The 23,346-nt window shown below is 38.8% G+C and overlaps 1 protein-coding gene and 1 pseudogene across 1 annotated transcript in view; one reads left to right on the top strand and one right to left on the bottom strand.

Annotated features, from left to right (window-relative positions):
• The first annotated feature begins 405 nt into the window (after positions 1 to 405).
• Positions 406 to 23,346, top strand: part of COL25A1 (collagen type XXV alpha 1 chain) — a 466,880-nt gene continuing 443,939 nt past the window's right edge. The window contains exons 1-2 of the mRNA XM_024741942.1: positions 406 to 702; positions 1,783 to 1,852. Of these exons, the coding sequence (XP_024597710.1) occupies positions 406 to 702; positions 1,783 to 1,852 (367 nt within the window). The remainder of the gene's footprint in view (positions 703 to 1,782; positions 1,853 to 23,346) is intronic.
• On the bottom strand, positions 7,362 to 21,491 carry LOC112397678 (40S ribosomal protein S3a-like; annotated as a pseudogene).

Genomic DNA, 23,346 nt, shown 5'->3' with positions numbered 1-23,346 from the left:
ACAGGTCCGGTGCTCTGCGGCGAGGGCGAGCGGCGGCCCCTCGCAGCGCCTTGGCCGCTGTCTCCTGGACCCCGCGCGGCCGCTTTCCTCAGAGGAGGTCCCCGTCCTTTGAGGGGCCAGGAGGGACACCCGGGTGGGTTTCATTCCGGATTTTAGCTTATTGCCACCAGTCCCCGGACTGAGGGTGCTTTTCACTCGCAGCTGGGAGGGGAGAAGAAAGCGGAGGATGGTCCACGTCTGCGGGTCTCGGCGCTGATCCATCGCCGCGCCCCGGCTCCGACTCCGCCAACTAGTTGTGCAGCCACCGGGACTGAACTTTGGAGGAAACGTCCTTTTTCTTTCTTTTACGATTATTGGAGGTGGTAGAGGGTGGGAGGCGAAGCCGAGACAGCCGACCCCGCCACGATGCTGGTGAAGAAGCAAGCAGGGAAAGGAGGGGGGCGGGAGCCGGGCTCCGAGGACCGGAGCCCAGCCGGGCAGCGTTGTGCCCGGACCGTGTCCCCGTGCGCCGCCCTGACCGCCCTCCTGTCAGTAGTGGCCGTGATATCTTGTCTGTACCTGGGGGTGAAAACCAACGACCTCCAGGCGAGGATCGCCGCCCTCGAATCCGCCAAAGGAGACCCTTCCATCCGTCTGCTGCCTGATTGTCTGGATCAGCTCAAAGCAATGGTGCAGGAGAAAGTGGAGCGACTTCTGGCTCAGGTGTGAAAGGCTGGGGTGTTTTGCACGTGGATAACATCTTGTACAGGCGTGATTCTGTGTACATGACCAGCCTCTGCCTTACTGTGTGCAGATGTGATATGGCTGTGTGTACACATATATGCTAGGCCACCATCTCTGCTCACTGTAGCATATATTTGTATATGCACACACTTTGATATCACCCTCTCTGTCTCTATCATCTTCCCTTACTCTTTTTAATGTTTGCATGCTAAACATATATGGAGGTCTAAAGGGGGGAAGGGTGGCCGAAAGGGCAGGGTGGCATTTCAGCTCTTTTCAGTTTCTGGAGTTGCATGTGGATCTTTTCCAATGTTGTGGAGAATATTCCTTGCAGAGATAACATCTGTTATATCCTTTTTAAGGTATAAGAAGGTTAGGGCCAGAGGTGTTATTAATATGCAAAAGGGAATCACTCTTAAAAGTGAAATAATTCTACATATGATTTTAGATCAATTATTTCACACATTGAATGTTTTCATATTAAATGTTTAAAAAGAAAAAAAAAATAGTAGCTTGAGTTTTTTGTAAAGGATGCAGTGCCATGGGTGTTTGTGAATGCAGAGCCATTGGAGTTGAGAGTTGAAAGGAATCTGTGTTATGTTTATCAAAACCAGGGGTGTTTTAACTACAGTTAGGGGGTTTTCTGGAACTTGCTCTTCCAAGGGAGAGGCTGTTTGGCAGTAGTGGCAGGACAACATGATAAGCAGTTGACTTTTATGTGTAAAATACTGGTTGTTTTAAAACCCCTAGCTTACCTAGAACTGCAACATGTTAATGCTGGTTTTTTGCACTGACTGAATATACCTGAGCTGAGAGAGAGGGTGATGGTAGCTGAAGAATGGAGAAAGATGTTACACAAATCCAACAGTCTTGATACCACGTGAATGGTCATTTTCTTTTTTTAGGACTTGGGTACTGTTACCTTTTGACTAAAGTCCAAGTACATATGTAAACGTTAGTTATGCAGGCTGGTAAATCAGGCATATGGCCAGAGTTCCTAAAGAATCCATTTTTCTACAATACTACTGATGATTGTTAATACCTCTTCTTTTCCTACAGAAATCCTATGAACATATGGCTAAAATAAGAATCGCAAGAGAAGCACCTTCAGAGTGCAACTGCCCAGCAGGTAAAATGGAACTTATTTCACAAGGTTTCCTCCATAGCAGAGCATTTTAAAACAAAGGTCCTGTGTCTGTCAAGTCTACCTGTAATAATAGTAAAGAAAGAATGCAGACCCAACTTACTTTAATAAAATCAACATGTCTGGGTAAAAGGATGGCAAATAAAGCCCCAGATATTATTTTAAGCAGCATACCAAGGTCTGTTAAGGGAAAGCAAAGAAGATAGAGATAATCACCAAAGAAAATACAGGCCAGATGATGTCCAAAGACAAAGTTCTTAGATTCAAAGATGGAAAATTATTCTTCCGTTTTATTCAATTTTGATATCTATGGTGAAAAGGACTGCAGAACACGTTAGATTTGAATTCCTTAGTGGCTAATGTTGCATTAGTACAGGTTTCTGTTTGACAAACGATTGTGTTAGTAGACCTTGCCTGCTTTTATTTTCTATCAGAAAGGTTCTCTCGCCTATCCTATAGGAATGAGGACTGAAAGGAAATTAGTTCTTTATCTTGAGCTGTTCATTACAAACTATTGCATTCTCAATGACTTCTCAGAAAAGCATCTTATATTTTTACCATTTTTCTGTGTGGCTTTAGGGAACTGTATTAATTTAATGACAGCATATTAGTAGAAGGATGAAGAAGAGAGACATTGATGAATAAAACCCCCTGGGTAATCATTAAATCTTCCTTCACAGACCTCTGAGGCTTGGTAGTCAGTCATCTGTAGACCTAACATTTGGAAGCCCTTGGAGTATATCCATTGGAAAATATCTAGTGGATTCAACTGATAGAAGTCATGAAAAACTTCCATGAGTCTTGAGATTTTTGTTTCAGATAAATGGTGTTAATGTATTTATGAACATTTTAGTTTCTTTTATCATCATGTATAGAGAAGTGAGTCTCTTACATTGTTTTTCATGTTTAGGAACATGATACTTAGATACTTACACTGTATGGAAAGGCTAGTTCCTGAATTTTTTTCACATTCTGAGGTTTTTTTGCCTCATGCTAATTTGTTTTGACACAGCTAAACCAGGCACAATGTTTAGAAATTTCAAATGTCAACTCCTGATTGAACATCATAAAATTTTTACTATTTATGTTCTGCTATATTGTTGACCATCATGGAGCTGTATTTTTTAAAACTGAAGCCCTTTCAGTTGAGAAGACATATATACATTACGTAACAGGAAAACAAAGAGTTAATGTTTTACATTGTAGGTTTCATTCTTAGTTGTTTTAAGTTGGGAAAGACCTCAGAAGTCAGAAATTCAAAGAAGGCACTTTTCTAGTGCAGGAATTAACTCATAACAACCTCACCGGCCTGTAGGGATTATTTAAATTCCCAAGACAGTTGGTACAGGACTTCACTGATCATACCACTGAGAATCCAGTGTTTTCTGTATACAGTACTCTTGCTAGCTGTGTGAAAAATAACTGGTATTTAATTAATTGGATTCTTAGTGAACTTGGTAAAAAGTAGCAAAGTGACAACCACAGCACTGAGGTTTTTTTGGGGTATTTTAACTGCTTCATGATGTTTGATGTAAGCTGGTGGTTGAGGTCTAATTTGTAATCTGGAAGAAAGTCATTGCATTTAGAGTTCACCTTATACTATCTTGGAAGATCATTTTGAACCATTTTTCTTCTTAACATTAATTTAACAATAAATGGTGATTTCACCATGATAACAAATAAATAAATAAATGGTGATTTCCTTTGCGTTTTTGTTGGCTCTCCCTAATGGCTGCTTTACTTTCTTGCCACCACTAGAGCTCCACATTACACCAGTTTTCACCAGGTTACTTGAGAGGTAAACTTTTGAAGGTGCATATTCCAACACACAGAATTAAACAGGTTTCTTGCTGACAAATCACTGTTACAGAAACACTCTCTTCTGCTTGTGGAATAATTAGACATCATCAAAATAAAGGCATTATGTTGAAAATAGGATCCTGGGGAAAACCAGCTATTTTGAATTACGGTCAGTGAGATATTGTTTTAGGGAATGAATGGGCTGGCCAAGAGGATTAGAAAGTAGATACAATACTTCCCACCTGGTTTGGCTTTTACCTTCGTTTACAGTGACTAAGAGTTGTTACCCAGACATCTGTTCATAGGGCAGAGTGAGACAAGTCTGTGACCTCAGCTCATTTCCTGTGGACAGATGCCCACCCCTTGAAGTTGACACTCTTGTTGACAGTCTCCGTCACAGAGCCAAGGACTGATAGCAAGGACTAATGCTGTGTTGTTTATGTTCACTTTTGATAGAATTCAGTCCCAGTGAAGTTTATCCAGGTAGGCTACAAGAAATCATGGAATTGAAAGCCTTTTTTTTTTTAGCACAGGAAAGGAACTTTTGTGGGAGAGGCATGAGAAAGACTGTTACCGAATGATTTTTCATTGAATGGTTTTCATTGAATGGTTTTTCAAGCATTCTCTCATTTAATCTTCACAACAACCCCGAGAGTTAAGTATTAGTAATCTCAATTTGCAGATGGAGAAGCTGAACTCAGAGAAGGTGACTAACTTAACATAGTTAGGGCAAGGTCAGGATTCATGCCCACATCTGACAGAATCAAAACCCAAAGTCGAATGAGGAATTGAGAATGAGTATAGGTTTTGGAGCTGGACAGTTCTGGATTGGAATCCTGCTACCTTCCCCATAGGTTGATAATTTACCTGAAGTCTGGTGTATTATTGGCCATTCATCAGATGATAGCAGTTACTATTCTTTTTAATATATTGTGTGTTACTTGACTCTAATGTGTCCATGGGGACACATAATATAGGTGGTAAAACTGAGGCCTGAAGATGTATAACTTGCTCAAAGCCTCATGGCTAGTTAATGGCAGCTTTTGGACTAGAACACCATATGCTTAATTAAACAAATATATCTGTAGATCATTCATGCAGTTAATCAAATGAGTCAGTATCTCTTGGTGCTATATCAGTGAAGATATTGTATTAGTCTACTAAATTATTTTTACCAAAATTATAGGAAAAACTTTTGACCTTGAGGTAAGCCATGATTGAAGTAGGTAGAACCTGGGCTTAAAAGAGTATGGGGATAAAGAATGTACTTACAGTCTTCGTACCACATGTTTACAAAAAGAAGCACTTTATCTGACTCATTTTCACACTTATTTTTTAACAGCTTTATTGAAATATATTTTATAATATTTGAGTGTATGACTTAAAGATTAAAAAAAAAATTATGGAGCTGGGCAGCCATCACCACAGTCCAATTTTAGATCACTTCATCATTCTCCAAAATTCACATTTACTTTTTTCATGTGCTCAGGAGAAGCTCTATTTCTTGAACATTTGCTTTAAAGAAACCTTGAAATAAAAATTTAAAAACCGTACTAATTAGAGTTCTGTTTAGCAGCATATTTGATTTAACAGTAGCTGAACCATGGAAATTCAGCTGTCATCTGTGGCTTGGCCTCTGTAAAACTTGACCTTCATAGGAGAGAATAAATCGGCTCTTTCCTGTGGCTGTACAATTCCATTCGGGGTTCTGTTCTTAGAGTCCTACGTAAAGTATGTACAAATCAGGCATATTTATGGGAAGGTTTTAAGTTCCAACTGATAAAGAACACTGGGAACCAGGCAGCCAACCAAAAGATATTTCGATCACAAAGGTTTCTGTACCTTACTCATTGGTTGTGTTGCCTGCCCAGGGTATTAGATGAAAGAACCTCTGGGACATAATGGACAGAGAACATGAGTGGGCAATAAAGAATCCAGTGTTCTAGTCTGGATGACCGATAGTGGGCTTTCTTCCATGACAACATTTCTGGAGGAGCAATCAGGATCTGCCAGTAGGACTGCTTTAATGATAGACCCTGCTATGTTCAGATAAAGAACGTTTCCTGATCAAGGGGTTGCTTTAGTGTCATTGGGGTCACAGAATATAGATCTGTAAATTAGTTCAACAAAAAATTCTGAAGATATTATGTCTGACAAATGAGAGAAATTTGGGGGAGTCCTAAAGAGTATATTTAGGCTATTCTTAAATCTTATTTTTGAATGAGGTATATTGATTTTCTCTCATACCAAATAAAATTTTGATAAAAGTATAGCAAAAAAAAAGAAAAAAAAAAAGAATCCAGAGTTCTAACCCTGGCTTTGCCATTAACATGTACAATCTTGGGGAAATCACTTCCAAGAATGACTTACAGACTCTGTTTTCATATCTTCCAAATAGGAGTGTTGGACTAGAGTGATTTTGAAGGGTATTTGTCAATTCTCCAGGTATGAAGAGACTGTGTGTGCTAAATATATAGATACAGGAAAAATGCTGATGAACAAGGCAGACTTGGTATCTACCCTCATGGCGCTTACATTTCAATGAGGATGACAGGCATTTAAAAATGACATGAATTTACAGGCATGACAAGTACAACCAAGAAAAAGTACAGTGTGCTTTGGAGCACATGACCGAAGTTTCTTCCATACTGTTAATACTATGGATTTTTTTTTTTCTTTTCTTTGGGGGTGGGGTGGGAAAGAGAAATTCACAGTAGGAGAAAATCATAATATGAGAAAATCTGGCTTCTGATTACACATAAGAGCTCTAGCAATGGAAAAAAAGCTGGTTTGCATAGCCTCACCTGGCTTTTGGCTTTCCAAGAATTTATGGCCAGATGAAGGTGCATTGATAGCTGGTTTACACTGATATCCAATTGAAACAGAAAGTGGCTTTAATATATAAAAGGTTGTGGTAGATAGCATGGTGATCTGTTTGTCTACATTTCTCCTGAAAGCAGTGAGATTTGGGCTGAATAAGAGTTGAAACTTCCTGCCTGGTGGTACTGAACAGTTCCACCGGACCTGGCTCCTCTATGTTCACAGATAATGATGAAATAATGTAACACGTCTAGTCATCTACTCAGAGAGTTTAGCTAGAAATAAAAAAGATATATTCCATAATTTCCGAGGTTCTTCCACGTCCTCCAGGTCTATGAAAATGGTTGGATACAAAGTAAGATTAAATGTAGGCAAGTAGAAGTACCTCCGATTCACAAATATGAGTGATACAGCCTCTGGTGACTGCTTTTGTGGCATCGTCTCAATTTGCGGAGGAAATAAAGGTTCACTGTAGCTTTAAGGTTGTGCGCCCTTTCCCATCATATGAGAAGACCTTTAAATTACCTTGCTAACATAAATCTACTTTATCATATAAAACTGAATTTCCTACTAGCATGGTTTTTCACTCATGCTGTACATTTTTCTTAACCGGCTACAAGATGAATGGAAAGAGTGCATCAAGTAAGGACATAATAATGTATAGATTTTCAATTATGTAAGGTAAAGAATAGTCAGAAACGGGTTTGTAGAAAGAAAGCAAATTAAAATGCCATAAATGTTAAAATGCCATAAATAACAGGCATTTCCCTCCTCTCCTAAGGCCAAACAATACAATATGACATCTGAGTGCCTTAAAGTCTTCATGTTAAATGGTTTCAGTCCTAATGAGTACAGCAGTTTGGGTGTAACATTTTTAGTTGGTCAGTAGTGACAGCTGGCAAAATGCCTCGGTCACCTGAAGGACCAAGGTCAAATTGCGTCTCGAAGCAGTGTTCTTGTTTCTTAGCTTCTCCTCTGTTTCTCTTGTCTAAAAGTCATTAAGAAGCAAATCCTTCAAATATTCTTTTCTCTTTCTTACTTTAGTAATTCTGTTTTTCCATGAGCCAGGAATTATTTAAGAGAAGGATATGCATTCTGCATAAGTGTTAGTTCTTTCTAGCTGAGTTGAAGAACGCGTAGGTACAAATAACCTCTCAGGATCTTAATAACCTGTAGTGCTTCTGATTGGTTTGTAACTATGTAAAGTCAACTACGTGGCGTTTTAAAAAACAGTATTTGAATGTCAAGATTAGGTCTAGGAATGAAGGAGGAGGGCATCCTCTCATCGACAAGATTAGGTGAATGGAGAGCTGGTGGGGAAACGTGTCAGAATCTGGACCGTTCAGGGAGGCATTGTCTGCTGCGGGGGGGAACCTCACTAGACACTCATCAAAATGACATCAATCTATGTTATCCTGAGTGGAAACCATTCAAAACCTATCATGAAAAAGTGTTTTTATTCCATCCTTCCACATTGTAGATGCTACTTGGTGGTTTGTTGGAAGCTGAGAATGGGAAAACAATGTATGTGTCAGTCTGGGCTGCAGGCAATAGCCCAGTATGTGACTGCTAAACACAGAAGCATCCCCACCCTCCCTGTTGGCCAATATGGGTGAAGTTCCACACAGTGGTTTAATGCACCATGATATTTAACATTTATTTTTTTAGAATTTGTGTTAAAAATGACTGTGGCACACCTGCATACTGAATTCTTAGACATGCGTAGTTACTGTTTCATTTGGGATGTGTTCAGCAACGTTGCAATTAAAACATGTTTTATGGTCAACTTTTAAAAAGGAAGAGATGCAGAAGAGTGGGAAGCAGAAGTAAGTGGAAACCACTTACAAATTAAAATTGAGCACTTTTCATTGGTATCATATATTCCTTCACTGGAGTATTCTATGCCCTTTAAATGATAGGATTCCTTGAAGAAATGCCACCAGATGGCAGGCACCTTCCTTTCGTGACCACAAGGAGGGAGAACTGAGCTGAATAGTGGGACTTCCTCTGTTCTGTCAGCTCCTTCTCACTTAAATTCCTAGCAGACTTCTGTCTGCTATGGAAAAGTTTAATGGAAGGAGCAAGTAATTTCTTCCATCTATATTTGAATGCTAGACTGTCCTATCAGCTTTAAGATATTTAAAATAACCTAGTAAATTTCACATTTGTATTAGTCAAAACGTTCAGTTGTTTAGTAGATCAATTCACATATATGAACTTGAGACTTGTATTCCAATAGCTAGAATAAATGAACTAAATGTAATTGAATTTACCAGTTGGAGATTTTGTGCTTATATTTGGTAATTTCTCAGAATCAAGAATCATTTGGAATCACTATCGTGATTTTGACGTCATTTCATCTGGAGTCTCCATTTCAACTCCAGTCACCACATAATATGATGGTTGGGGTGCGTTCTTTATTTTTCTCCTATTGTGTCCCTTAGTCTGATCACTTAATCTGATTCGCCAGGAATGCCAAAAACTGTCTGTTTATTTGTATATTCATAATTTAGACTTTAGGAGCTCTAGGCTTCTGAATTATGTACACAAAGTTTTTATTCTTATATTTTACATGTAGTCAGCACGTATTTAAATACAGTTTTCATGTTTAGGCTAAGTGGCTGAGCAAACTGGATGAATCGTAGGCAGCGCTAGCTTGTGCATTATGGTAATATTAAGAGTCAGAATATGTCTAACTAGAAGTAGGCCTGGTCGTGTCAAAGGTAAAACCTACTTTCCTTTCTTTTTTTAATCAAAGAGTTCACATGTAACGGAGAGTGAAAAGGGGGAGGAAAAAGCCACCCGTGTCCTGTAATCTCTTGGAATCATATCTCTTTACCATCATATTTATCAAGCTTGGTACTTTAGAGTTCCTGTTATAATGTAAATCTGGACAATTGTTAGAGAGTCGGAGCAATTCTCCATTATAGCTCTGTCCCCAGCACCCTCTTTTGCTCTCGTAGCAGCTAATTGCAGGGAGAAATCTCATAGGAGTCTCTCCGTCCAGTCTATTACAGGGCCAGAATGGTAGTATTACTTTTGATCCTTGAGATGCTAGAATTTAATATGCCTGGAAAATTGGCACAGTTCTTTCCCAATATTCCTGTATCTTAGGTCAATTCTGACAGTTATTAAAGGTAAGTTGTTTGTATTACGCTTCTAGGAATTGTGAAACTCCAATTTCTGTCCCAGGGGATCCAAAATCCTGCTGGCGTTTTTTAAATGTACATGATATGATCATAAGATAAAATATTTCCATGAACCATGCATAAAAATCAACCATTTGACTTTAAAGTCATGCTAGAATTGCTGTCAAATTCTAGGGCTTTGCCAGTGAACTTTGGAATACTAAAAGTCGTTTTTCTGCTAAAAAATTAGGGCTCAAGGTCAGAGCAGACGAAGTTCGAATGAACACAGGTACCTTAAATAGCTGCCTTTCTGAGGATGGTTATTAACCTGGTTGGGGGTCAAGTGAGTTAAGTGTGTCAAGGACCAGGTGTCCCTGTGGGCAGACCCTGATGCTAACTGCTAAGTGGTCTCACAGGGTAATTGCCTTCCACTTCCTGAGGGAGTGGGTTGTGATTCCATTTCTACCAATCTCATTTATGAGCTCCATGGCTGGGGTTCTGGTTTGTATCTGTGTATCTCTAGGGCTTAGTGTAGAGTTCTCTACAGAAAGTTAGCTATAAAAATTCGTAATGATCATAATGAAGATCTGTCAACTTGATTTGGTTGAGAACTTTTATTGTGGCTTATCTCTTTACATACACTAATATCCTTATCCCTATGCCTTTTAACATTTTCCCTGAGGTCTTTGTGAGCCAAAACATATTAAAAATAATACAAACCTTAGAGTTCAAGTGGTTCAGGTGTTTTCTAGCATTTCTCAAGGAGGCTGAACCTTTAGAAAAGATCTTAGGAGGAAATCCAGTATATGAAATTGGATACAATGTCAGCTACACACACAGTGATTGACCTTGGAGGTCAGAGGGGACAGAGGCCAAAACCCTATATGGTTTTTCTTTCCGTTGCCCACCCCACTCCCTGCGTGATGGCCCCTGAGGATCTCCAAAAAACCTTAGGAATCCATTGGATACTGTTAGAAAATTACTGGAAGTCCAATCTCCACTGTGATCCCAGCTCCTCTGTCTCGGGATACCATATGTTTGTCAACACAACTCATCTCCAAATTCTGTAACTACAAACATTACAAGGAATGATGGGACCAAAATTACTTATTAAAATGAATAGAATCCAGAAATGACTGTTAATATAATACTGTTCTTTAATGGGTTTTAGTAGTATAGCAAAGGAGATGTAATAATAGAGGTAGTGCTGGAAAGCTGAAAAAGTGCATTGTATAATTGAGCGTGGGACTGTGCGTCAGGAAATCGGCATTTCACCTCACCCCTTGTCCTAAAGTCACTTATTTTTTTAAGCTTTCAAGTCATTACATTGTTCTTGTTTTTTATGACAGTTTTTTTTTGTGTGTTTTTTTCACATTTCTTCCTTTGTATTTTTGCTTATTCTTTAATTTTGGATATTAATATGGGAGTTTCTCACCAAGTTACAGCAATCTATTGCCTCTTCTCTATATTTATTTAAAGCAATTGATTTTTTTCAACTAATAGTGAATACTTGGTTTGCAAAGTAGTGTACATAAAGTAACTATCTCCAAATTATATTATTTATAGAAAATTTATATTGCGAGAAAGTTGTTATTAAAGATACTTCTAAGATCTTTGAGACTTATTGATTTGATTCTTATTTGTGTTAAACTGATGATGTTTACGTATTAAAATTTAAATTGACAGTACAATGTGAATATATGAATTGTGCATCTGTGTTTAAATAATAATAGGAAAAATCTTCAGGAATTAACAACATTTTAGCCAATACTGAAGGGATATATGTAGTATATTTCAGAAAGAAAGTGTAGATCTGGGCACAACCATTCTGTAACAAGTACTGCAAAAAGAAGTTTGAAAGACAAAACTCTTCCTCCCGTCGAGGTGAACGTCCAGTGCCATCAGCAATGCTGTTTACTGTATGAGTAGCTAGCTGTGGACAGTAGTTTGGTCAAGTGCAACACCTTGATTGTCTTATTGGGCAGACAGTAGAATGACAACTGTACAAGTTATTGAGTTTTGGTGAGCAGTTTATTTTCTCCTTAATACACAGTCTTTTTAAAATTAATTAATTTTTGGCTGCGTTGGGTCTTCGTTGCTGCTCGCAGGCGTTCTCTAGTTGCGGTGAGCAGGGGCTACTCTTTGTTGCAGTGCGCAGGCTTCTCGTTGCGGTGGCTTCTCTTGTTGCGGAGCATGGGCTCTAGGCGTGGGCTTCAGTAGTTGTGGCTCCCAGGCTTCCGTAGTTGTGGCTCGCGGGATCTAGAGCGCAGGCTCAGTAGTTTTGGTGCACGGACTTAGTTGCTTCGCGTTACGTGGGGTCTTCCTGGACCAGGGTTCGAACCTGTGTCCCCTGCATTGGCAGGCGGATTCTTAACCACTGTGCCACCAGGGAAGTCCCACAGCCTTAAACTATGGACTTCCAGGAATTCTGGAAGAGAAAAATGACTTTTCTTTTTTAAGTTACTTTGCCTTTTGAGAGAAGACAATTACTAGTAAAGCAGCAAAGGTAGACTGACCAAGTACTAACGGCTGGAAAGACCAAGTATACCAGCCAAAGCTATTGTGAGCTGCAAAAAAGAGGTCTAACCAAACAAACTGTATTCCCTAAATATACTGTCAAAACCCTATGGTTATACTGACAACTTCCCAGGAGTTTAAGCAGCAAGCTTGACAGCGTGCGTGGCTTAGTACTACTCTACATGTTATGCATCTGGAAGTTTTGAATAAAAGAAAAGCTCTAGCATTGAGAAACTACATCCGTAAAGAAACCAGGGCCTTTATGTTCTTCTATATGGTTTCCTTCCGTGCATAGTTATTTAATGCTTTAGATTTCAGCTACTTCTGATACTCTCCTGAATATTACTTTGGTTCTGTAATCAAGTTCTGTATGAGGAATGCTATGTGTTGGTGGTAAACTTTATGTTACGATTTTTGGAATGTTAAAAAGAAAGTTAACTTATTTTTATGGCCAAAAGTATCCTTGAATTGAGAGGTCTGAGGTATACTTTCTGTTTTCTATGTGTGACCCCATGACACATTAGATTCAGAATGTATTTTATTCTTTTAAGCCTTCATCTGTTTGAGTAGAAAACCCTTGCTTCCAGCCCCAATCCTCAAGAAGAAATAAATCCCAGATAGAGGAATTTTGTAATCGGTCACATTTATCCCCTAGATATGTATATCATACATCATTTTTCTCCTCATTTTCAATTTTTTAGTCTCCATTTTTGTTTAACTGTAGTCATATACCACTAGCATTTTGAACATTCACATGGCTTTATAGTTATAGGGTGTGATGAGATTAATAATGTTCATTGAACTTCTGAAAACCAAGAATGAACACAACAAACACACCCAGAGACAGAGATGAACAAGCATTGTCCTGAAGTGAGCTGTTGTTAGCAAACAGAGTGGACAAGGTTGTCTTTGGGATGTAGCCATGTACTACCTATGAGACTACAAAAATAGAGGGTCTTCTGTACTGTTGAATGAGAACTCCCATTCTAGTCAGGCCTCTCTCCTTTCCACCCTCTCTTCCTCCCCTTCTCTAGCATGAATATAAACTCTATTTTTGTCTCCATTCAATGGATGACACTCTGCCTGGCCTACGGTCCACCTCTAATTTGACCATTCAGGGACTTTGTCACCCTTAGGTCCCCAAACCTCTAGGCTTTTCCTGGGCAATAGCTATACTTGTGATTAAATCCAGCCGTATAACTGAGAAAACATCAATGGTAAGTATCAATATTTCTCCCAAATTTCAAAAAGTAACTAATTGTTTCTCCAAAACTACTGTTAAAAGATAATTTTCAAAAAAGGTAAAACCATGACTTGCCTACATATAGAAAATGAACATGTTAATGACTTCACTTAAATCATTGAAGAAGTAGGTGGTGAGATGTGATAACCAGTTCAAAGGAGGATTTAAAGACAGACACATTTATAGTTGTAGAATATTGAAATTGATGTATAAATGGAGGCAAAACTGGACTTTGCCACAGTGAGGGAGGCAAGTCAATTGCACTCAGCCAGAAAGAATTTGCATGTCTATAGACAAGATTTATTTGGCTTTGTTATTAGTTATCTACAACTTACAGAGTTTTAAAATAGCTCCCAAAGAATCAGAATGACATAAGTAGGAAGGGTGTGCTCTAGACAATGCATAGTTTTCTGCTGGAGTGCATATTTTCCCCCTACATTACACTAAAGCAACTTTACAGGAAAAAATTCTTTAGGTAAGAATTTTTTTTTTCTCTTTAGTGTAGTAATGGTTATTTATTTTTTGTCTTTACCCGTGTTCTTATCTTGTGGTACTCAATTTTCTTATTGTTGCTAAAATTATTTAAAGGACAGTTCCTTTCAGTTAGGCTTTATGTACTTTATGTACTAGACCCATGGGGGGCTAGTGCTGATCGCTATGCCTATATTACTGGCATGATGTACGTAAGTAGCCTTTAAAATGGTAACACTGAAGATTTGTTTAAGGTAGAGACCACTTTGGAAGACTCAGCTTCCTGTATTTGGGTATCCGTGAGTAGTTTCACTAATGTAAAAGAAGGAATTGCTGACCTTGCTCTTGCGTTTTGGTACACTATGCCCAGGCAACTACATTTACATAGGCCATATTTGCCTGGTGTGAACATGTGGTTGCCTCTGGGATTCTGTGCTGCTATTTTGGGCATCCTGGCTTTGACTTCAGTTACCTACTCGTTTGGCTTTCCGTTGGACACTCCATCCAATTCCCTTCGTATTCATTCATGCGTTGCTACTTCAGACAGCTTGTCTTTAGTCCATACTCTAAGATTTATTTCCTGTTCTTGGCCAGTCACCTCTCCTGTTGTCCCTGCCTTGTTTGATCTCCCTCCCCTTCTGCCACTACCTGCCCACACTGTTCACTTACCAGCATCCCAAACAGCTTAGCCCTCAGCTGCCCAGGTGTATGGATGCTCTTCTTTGTTTCTACCTGTTTCAGTTGCTGCCACCTTTTGGCTGAACCCACTGGAATTTTGGCAGAAGAATGGCTGAAGCTAGATAACGGCACTGCGTATACATTCTAGGAAGAAAGTATGTTAGGATAGGGGCTGGGTGAGGGCCAATACATTGAAAGTACATGGTGAGTGGTGGGTTTTTTGGTAGGGAAATATTTAGCTTCGTCAGAAGCAGCTTATGTTCTGGTAGTCCCATATTACTAGATGGAGGAGAGGGTTGATTATAAATATTAAATATTTTGGATATTAGTATGTAAAATTTCTATATTGTGGGTAGTAACTGACCTCTGGTATTACCTAACTCCAATCAACTCTGGCAAAGGTGAAGGGGTCATGTGTATAGTAGTCTTTAAACAATTTTTTATTCAATTAATAAAATATTTATTGCGATTAACTATGAATGAGACCCAGTGCCATATGCTTTACTATTTAAAGAAATAAGTAGGCTGCTAAGCTCTTATGAAGGAACAATGGTGTCAGATATGTAGACTGGACTACAAGAGAACTAAAAGCTACAAAAGTATAGCCTGTAGCCAACTGTATCCAATTTTAATGGATTTAAAACTATAATGATAATTGGTATTTGAACTCATAATTCCACTTCATTTACTTTTCATAACTTCAAAAATAGCAATGTGTTGTTAGAGGAGTTGATATTTGAATTTCTAAGAGACTTTTTTCTAGAAAATGGAAAAGTTCTCTAATGAGTACTGTGATACTTTGCAGAAATGATGGTGCCATACCAATTAGATGGTTTTTCTGAATATAAATGATCTCTGTGAGTTGTTAGGTCAAGTGTAACATTTTTAACCCCTCTCCAGTGTACTTTCCATGGCAGTTATTTTTAAGGAGACTTGCAGGGTTTCTTAAATATCAGTTCAGATTCTATGGCCATGTTTTCTAGTGAGGAGAGCATCTCTGGGTCTTGGCTAGCCTCTCTTGGCTTTTAAAGAACAGAGGTCCATTCAGGTGGCCTTAAGTAACAGTGGTGCAGGGATTCTCAGCTTTGTTACCGCTGACATCTTGGACTGGATAATTCTTTGTTGTGGGGAGCGGTCCTGTGCATTGTAGAATGTTTAGCAGCATCCCTGGCCTCTCCTGACTCGATACCAGTTGCACTCAATTTCCATAATGAAACAGTGTCTCAACATTACCAGATGTCCCCCAGGGGTCGGAATCACTGCTAGCGATTTCAGGATACCCAGTGAGTAAGGAAGGCAGGAATATCAACTCTGCAGCTGGCTCCTCTAGAACAGGGGTCCCCAACCCCTGGGCCATGGACTGGTACCCGTCCGTGGCCTGTTAGGAACTGGGCCGCACAGCAGGAGGTGAGCAGCGGGTGAGTGAGTGAAGCTTCACCTGTATTTACAGCCGCGCCCCATCGCCATTCCATATCACTCGCATTACCTTCTGAGCTCCGCCTCCTGTCCGATCAGCAGTGGCATTAGATTCTCACAGGAGCACGAACCCTGCTGTGAATTCCGCATGCGAGGGATCTAGGTTGCATAATCCTTGTGAGAATCTAACGCCTGATGATCCGAGGTGGAGCTGAGGCGGTGATACTAGCGCTGGGGAGCGGCTGCAAATATAGATTATCATTAACAGAGAGGTTTGACTGCACAGAGACCATGATAAATCAGTTACTGGCAGACTCATATCAGAACCCTGTCAGTAACTGGCAAGTGAAAACAAGCTCAGGGCTCCCACTGATTCTGCATTATGGTGAGTTGTATAATTATTTTATTATATATTACAATGTAATAATAATAGAAATAAAGGGCACGATAAATGTAATGCGCTTGAATCATTCCAAAACCATTCGCCCAGCCCCCCGCCCCCCGATCCATGGAAAAATTGTTTGCCATGAAACTGGTCCCTGGTGCCAAAAAGGTTGGGGACCGCTGCCCTAGAAGAATAGGAGATGGGAGGTGGTCAGAACAGTCAGGACGTATTATCATCCCCTCAGCAGGAGGCGTCCAGTACAGTGTCCTCTGAGCTTAAGAATTTTATCTCTGCTTCTACTGCTTTTGTCAAGGCCACTTCTCTTTTCTCCCTGTGGCTGCTTCTCTCTTTTTACCTGGTGGTCAAAGTATTGCCCAAGGTCGACCTCTTTCTTTGTGTTTGATTACAGCATTGTTATTATTATTAAAATAACATATGCACATGACAAAAAAGCAAACATTTGTATTAAAAATGGTACACTCCTCGCTAGAGGAGTCTACTGTTATTAGTTTGTTGTGTATCTTCCCAACACACATTGATTTCCATCATTCTTTCTAAAGGCTGTAGAGTAATCCGTTGTATAAATGTACCACAATGTATTCAATAAAAAGGCAGATCACTTTTCAAAGTTCAGATATTGCTTCCTAGTTCTGGTTTTCCTGTTTCCTGAGGAAGATTGCTTTGATTTGTACTTCTGTTTCACACAGCCTAAAGCTGTATATGTGGGAGCTTAATAAATAGTTGTTGATGAAAGGTACTACTGATGTGATGTGCTGATGATAAATACTTAACCGCTCTCAAAAAAGAAAAAGCCCCGATTTGTAGCATTTGTAGATTTCCAAGGTGTGAATGTCCTACCAGAGTCAGAATTGAATTCCCTCAATTGCAAGTTAACAAAGTGGCATTAGAAAGTGATAAGTTTGGGTGTTTATTAGCTTTGTTTTTAATATAATTTACTTCATTGTAAGTTTATATAATTTAACTTTTAACAATGACTGTTTAACGATGGGGCTTGCAAAATCCTGCAAAATGACAACTGGATCTCCTGAGTCAGCTTCTGGTACCCGTTGGCACTGGTGTCCTTGATTCCATATAGAGTGTACTGCGTGGTTCTTGGTAATATCTCCAAGTGGTAATGCTGTCTCTGATAGTATGTTAGAATCTCAGTGCTGGGAGTGTCTTTAAGGGTTATCCAGACTTACATTTGCACCTGGTACTTGAATTCCCTCCGTGACATTCTGGTTAAATGGTCATTAACTTATGATTGTCTCTTGAATAGATCATTCAGTCTTTAGACTGGCTTATTAAAAAGTTTCTTCTGTTTGTTAGGTTAAAATTCATCTTCTTGTGGGCATTCATTTGATTCTGTACACCATCCCCACCCTGCATCATAAAAAATAAATCAAATACCTCTGTCCTATGACAACTCTTCAAATATTTGAAATCACCTATTATATTTCTTATTGAGGTTTTTATTTTTGGAATAAATGCCCTTGACTCCTTCAGGCATTTCGGGTTGTCTACTTCTTTCTTAAAGTGTTGCACATTGATTTGAATAAAGCTCCAGATGGCCTGGCGGGCATATATACCGGAGGGAGAGAGAAGAAAACTTCCCTAGTTCTGGATACTATTACTGCTGATTAATGCAGCCTAATATTTTAGTAATTTTCTTGCTGGTTCCATAATTCTATTAACTGTCACTGAGTTTAGCATTGGTGAAAACCCCTAATTATTTTTCATTTATGCTGCTGTTACATCCTGTCTTTCTCACTCTTAATTTTATAGATTTGGTTTTTTTTGGGGGGAGGGGGAGGCAAATCAAGCCTTTATATTATATTTATTCACTAAATTCTCGTCTATTTTTATAGAATCCAACTTCAGCCTTGTCAGAATTTGTTCGGATCATGATTCTTTCAATACATTTCCAACTCATCTTGGCTTCGTATGATTTGGAAATTTAATGAACCGACCAACATTGTTTTCTTCGGATTCTGTGATGAAATGCCCGAGCTTAAGAGAGCTCAGGACAGAACCAAGTGGCTTTCTAGTAGTCTTTCCCTTTGGTTGCCATTAATCTATTTATGAGTACCTTTGGAATTGTCTTTCTACCAGTGATGCATGCACTCAGTTGTCTTGTCTTTTGTTTATTGCAATGTGCCCAGCTGTGTTCCTCAGAATGCCATTTCCTTTTCCTGTTAACAAATGTTCTGAGGAAGGAAGTTTCAAGACAAATTAGAGATGCACGGGGTTACACAAATATAAGCAGATTTATGGACTGTAGGATTTGTATATTGTGAATCTCCAAAATGGGGAATATATCATGTTTTAACTGTTTATGGTCATGGAACATTTTTTTTCTGTTTAGATAAAAAATATGTCTTAAGAGCAAATTGTTTTGTGGGTTGATAAATGTTTTCATTAAACTAGGGTATCCTATCATCAAATTGGAGTGTAAGACCTACCTAAAAGCATTCACATAGCTTAAAAAAATTTTTTTATTGAAGTATAGTTGCTGTACAATATTACGTAGGTTACAGGTATACAAAATAGTGATTTTTAAAGGTTATAGTCCATTTATAGTTGATATGCCCCGTGTTGTATAATATATCCTTGTAGCTTATTTTATACCTAATAATTTGTACCGCTTACTCCCCTACCCCTATGTTGCCCCTTACTCCTTCCCTTTCCCCATTAACAATTTCTCTCTTTTTGTGCCTTTTAATTATTTTAATGCTTTTATAAATAACTTCACAGTGAATAATCTGATATATGTCTTTGTGTGGATCGCTGATAATTACCTATAAGTGGAATTGGCGATTCAAATATTACAAACATTTCTACAGCCCACAATGCATACAAATTGCACATTAGAAAATGAATAGAAGTGCTGATCTCTTGGCATCCTCACTGGCGTGGTAGGGAACTTTTGAAGGCAGGGGGTAATACAACCATAGTATAAAGAATTAGCAAATGGTATTTAAAAATATTTTAAACTGTTCTTGATTCTATAGTTAAGTGAAATATTCTCACAATTCCTTCCAAAGTCTGTTCATTTTTTCACCATTTAGCTCTGGTTTAGTTTTCGTGCTATAGAGGGAAAAATATTCTAGTGTTCTAAGTACAAAAGAGTATTCTGATTATAATAATCATTTCTGAAGCACTTGACTGTTCTTGAAGTTTTGTCCTGAAGGCTTTGCAGAAACTTTGGTTTCTTTTGCTCTTATTCAATGGAAAGATGGATTTAAAATGCAGTCAGTAATCTATCAACATTCTACTGTATTTTTGGAGTAGCTGAAGAATTGCTTAGTATGAACTTTATTCTTCATATAAAAACACGATTTCATGGAGAGGTGAACTAGTTTCTCAAACGTACTTGAAGCAAAAACAGAATGTTAACGGCGTGACTCATCAGTTTCCCCATTAAGTTGGTTTTCTCCTGCCTGCAGGGTGGCATATTGACATATTCTGTAAACTCAGCAAGGATTCATGATTATATTGACAATGCATTTGACTATAACTTAGAAAGAACAGTCCCTGTTCTAGGGGTTTTCAAGGAAGGGAAGTGTTTTCAAGGAAGAAAGTTTAGTAGAGTGACTAGCAAATGGTCTTATATAGTCTTACACCCACTGTTGTTTTCTTTACTTTAGTGTTGCTCCTTATTAAATAGCTGGACATAATCTTTTAAACCAGTATTTTGGGGAAAAAACAGATGAATAACTGTTACATAACCATGAAGAACTTGGAAGTGGCTTTTCCTATTCTTGACTGCGATTGAGCTTCCTGCATGTAAAAATATGCTTTGAGTAGATTATTAGTTGTTAACCACCATTAAGTTGTCCCTTTAGGTCACAGCCAGCTCATATCCATCTACCTTCCAGAACGGACCATCTGGCCAATTAAGCATTCTAAAGGCAGCTTAAGGGCTTCCTTGGTGGCGCAGTGGTTGAGAGTCCGCCTGCCGATGCAGGGCACACGGATTCGTGCCCCGGTCCGGGAAGATCCCACATGCCGTGGAGCGGCTGGGCCCGTGAGCCATGGCCGCTGAGCCTGCGCGTCCGGAGCCTGTGCTCCGCAACGGGAGGGGCCGCGGCAGTGAGAGGCCCGCGTACCGCAAAAACAAGAAATAAATAAAGGCAGCTTAAGGTGTGGAGTGCTAGTCCTTCCTTGCAAAGTTAGAATCTCTTCTGTTTGATTAGAAAGGAAGCTAAAATGTCAAAATAACTGTTATTTCCGTCCCTCTAACTTTTTTTTTTTGCGGTAAGCGGGCCTCTCACTGCTGTGGCCTCTCCCATTGCGGAGCACAGGCTCCGGACGCGCAGGCTCAGCGGCCATGGCTCAGGGGCCCAGCCGCTCCGCGGCATGTGGGATCCTCCCTGCCCAGGGCACGAACCCGTGTCGCCTGCATCGGCAGGCGGACTCTCAACCACTGTGCCACCAGGGAAGACCCCGTCTCTCTAACTTTTAAAAATACCGTATTTATTTGGAATCTACGTTTTCTAATGTTTTTGGAAAAGAGAAGAATTTAAAAAAATATAGTAAGCTGATGTCAGGGATTTGTTCAAGACTGCAATTTTCAGCTCATGATATAGAGTCAGTTCATAACAAACTCACACTCTAGTTGCTTGAGTGCATTCTTAATCACAAAAGAAAAATTAAGCAACGTCTTGAAACTTTTTAGGTTTTTTTCAGTAAGTCTGCTGGTGCTTAGCAAAGAGGCCTTCTGACTCCGTTGAGACTTTCAGTAAAGCTGACACAGAACAGATGAGGTAAATAACCATCACTAGCCTTGACATCAACATGAACTTCAATCATGGTCTACCGTTTTTTTTTTTTGGACTGTAGAGTACATTTTTCATAAGTAAGATCCATGCCACGGAAGTTAGTCATGCAGTTTTTTTACCTGAACATCCTCAGTAATTATCTCGAATTTTCTAAATGTAACTTTATCATTCTGCAGATCAGCAAGGCTCATTTCGAAAACATGACCCTTGAGGTCATCAGGTCAACATTGGTTTCTTGAGTTCTTGTGACTAGTGTTTTTCCTGTAGTTCTCATAGCTAGTGGTTTTACATCCTACCCATCTTTTTTAGAAAACAGATCAACCACTTTCTTCTTGGCTCCCTTTTTGCTGCCTTGCATAAGGCTCTTGTTCTTGCCGACCACCATGGTGCTGCTTTGAGAGCCAAAAGGGTGTGTTTCCTATAAAATTGATAAAATTCAGGTTAAGCATTTTTGGCAAGAATATTTTATAGGTGATACTGTCTCATCCTTTGTTGCTTTAACAGCTAAATAGGATTCAATTGAATGGATGTGTAATTGAAACAATACTGTCAATGGATAAACATTTGGGTTGTTTCTCATCTTAAAACATCTTTTAAACAGAGAGTAATGCACTTTGGTAAAGAGAAGGGAATACTTAAAATTTGCTCATATTTTCATCTTCTTTGTTCAGGCCTGTTGAAGTGCTTAATATTTTTATGTTTTCTTTGGTCCTAAAGCAGACCCAGAGAGTTAGCATTCACTTGTGTGAAAGACACCAGTTTAAGACCGAGGCAAATACTTGAATCTCAGTGTGATTATTCAAGCTGTTAAAAGGATCATCATCAAATAGTGAAGTGTTTCTGCATTGGCTCTGCTCTGAAGGCTTCTGTGAGAATATGCTTGCTCTGAAACTGGGGGTGCAGATCAGTTTTTTGGAAGAGCTCTAGGAACCCTAGCTTCCCCATAAGATGATGTAGATCCTTTGCTAGCTGCTAGACCCTGCCCCATCTCTCAGTACTCTTAGAATCATAGATTGGGATTTCTTTATTAGAGCTGATTATTCATGTTTGTACCCTTAATTGTAGGATTTTCAGAAGTGGTCTGTTCTGCAGAAGACATGTTTTATAAAATATCTTTTATATTAGATTATTTGCTTTTATACACTGTTTTACTTTTCAAGAACTGGTAGTTTGCTTCTAATTATGAGAGATGTATATTTTTAAAAAAACCATAAAGTTACCTTCTTAATGGCTAAACACTAGATCAGTTGCCTTCCTTGGCCCTTGACTATGAAAGTCTTATAACTACAATTAAAGCAGAATTTGAACTTGAATATTAAACCAGTTGTAACAAATTGGAGGATTAGTTTACTTTCTTAAAAAAATAATTTGTCAAGAGAGTTCTTCAAGGGAGGTGAACCTCTTGTCCAAGTCACCAAATTCTTCGTGAACAGAATTGAAACTGAAAGGTATTCCGTGGGGAAAATATTCTTATTTTAACCACATCATTAGCAGAAGGCAATTTCTCACAATTAGCCAGACCTAAGTACTCAGTGTAGCATATTGTAAATTTTCATAAGAAATACATTTCTTATATATATGGTTGTATATTTAATTCTTCAGAATACTGTAAGAATTAGTAAGTGGTCGTTCAGCTCTACAAAGTAACTTTCATAGGAAAAACATAAAAAACATTCCCCAAGGAATTACAGGACTAAATTAAAAAATACTTAATCATTTAAGCCATCCAGCCTTTTTGTTTGCTGGAGCTGCCAAATAATTTCTTATTTCAGTATACCATTTCAGCATATATGAAATATGAATGCTAGACAGAGGATATAATCATTGTACATTTATAAAGCTCCATAGTTGCATGCTAGCTAGTAGATTATACTGGGTTTGAAATTATATAGATCAAGTTCTATTACTGTGCTGCAGAGAGGTGGCCGGAACTGATGTGCTGATTCATCTCAAGTTCATTAAAATAATAGCACATATTGAGTTGAGAAAATATTCACATGCAAGTCATGGTGTAACATAATGATAACAAGACACGTTAATTGGCCAGAAAACTCTAATATTGGTCTGTAGAAGTAGTGTCAGATACATGGAAATAATCTAAGTTCTATGAAAGATTCCCAACGTATTTACTATTGAGTGAAATTTCTCTGTGAACTGTGTTAATATTTTCAGTAGACTCTTATTTGTTGTTTGAAGTGTAGGAAAACAGATTTTCTTGGGACATTGTTCTGATATTTACT

Source organism: Neophocaena asiaeorientalis, unplaced genomic scaffold, assembly GCF_003031525.2.
Source record: "Neophocaena asiaeorientalis asiaeorientalis breed wild unplaced genomic scaffold, Neophocaena_asiaeorientalis_V1.1 scaffold534, whole genome shotgun sequence".
NCBI lineage: Eukaryota > Metazoa > Chordata > Mammalia > Artiodactyla > Phocoenidae > Neophocaena > Neophocaena asiaeorientalis.
Note: the sequence above shows the minus strand (reverse complement) of the source record. Positions and strands in the feature narration are given on the sequence as shown.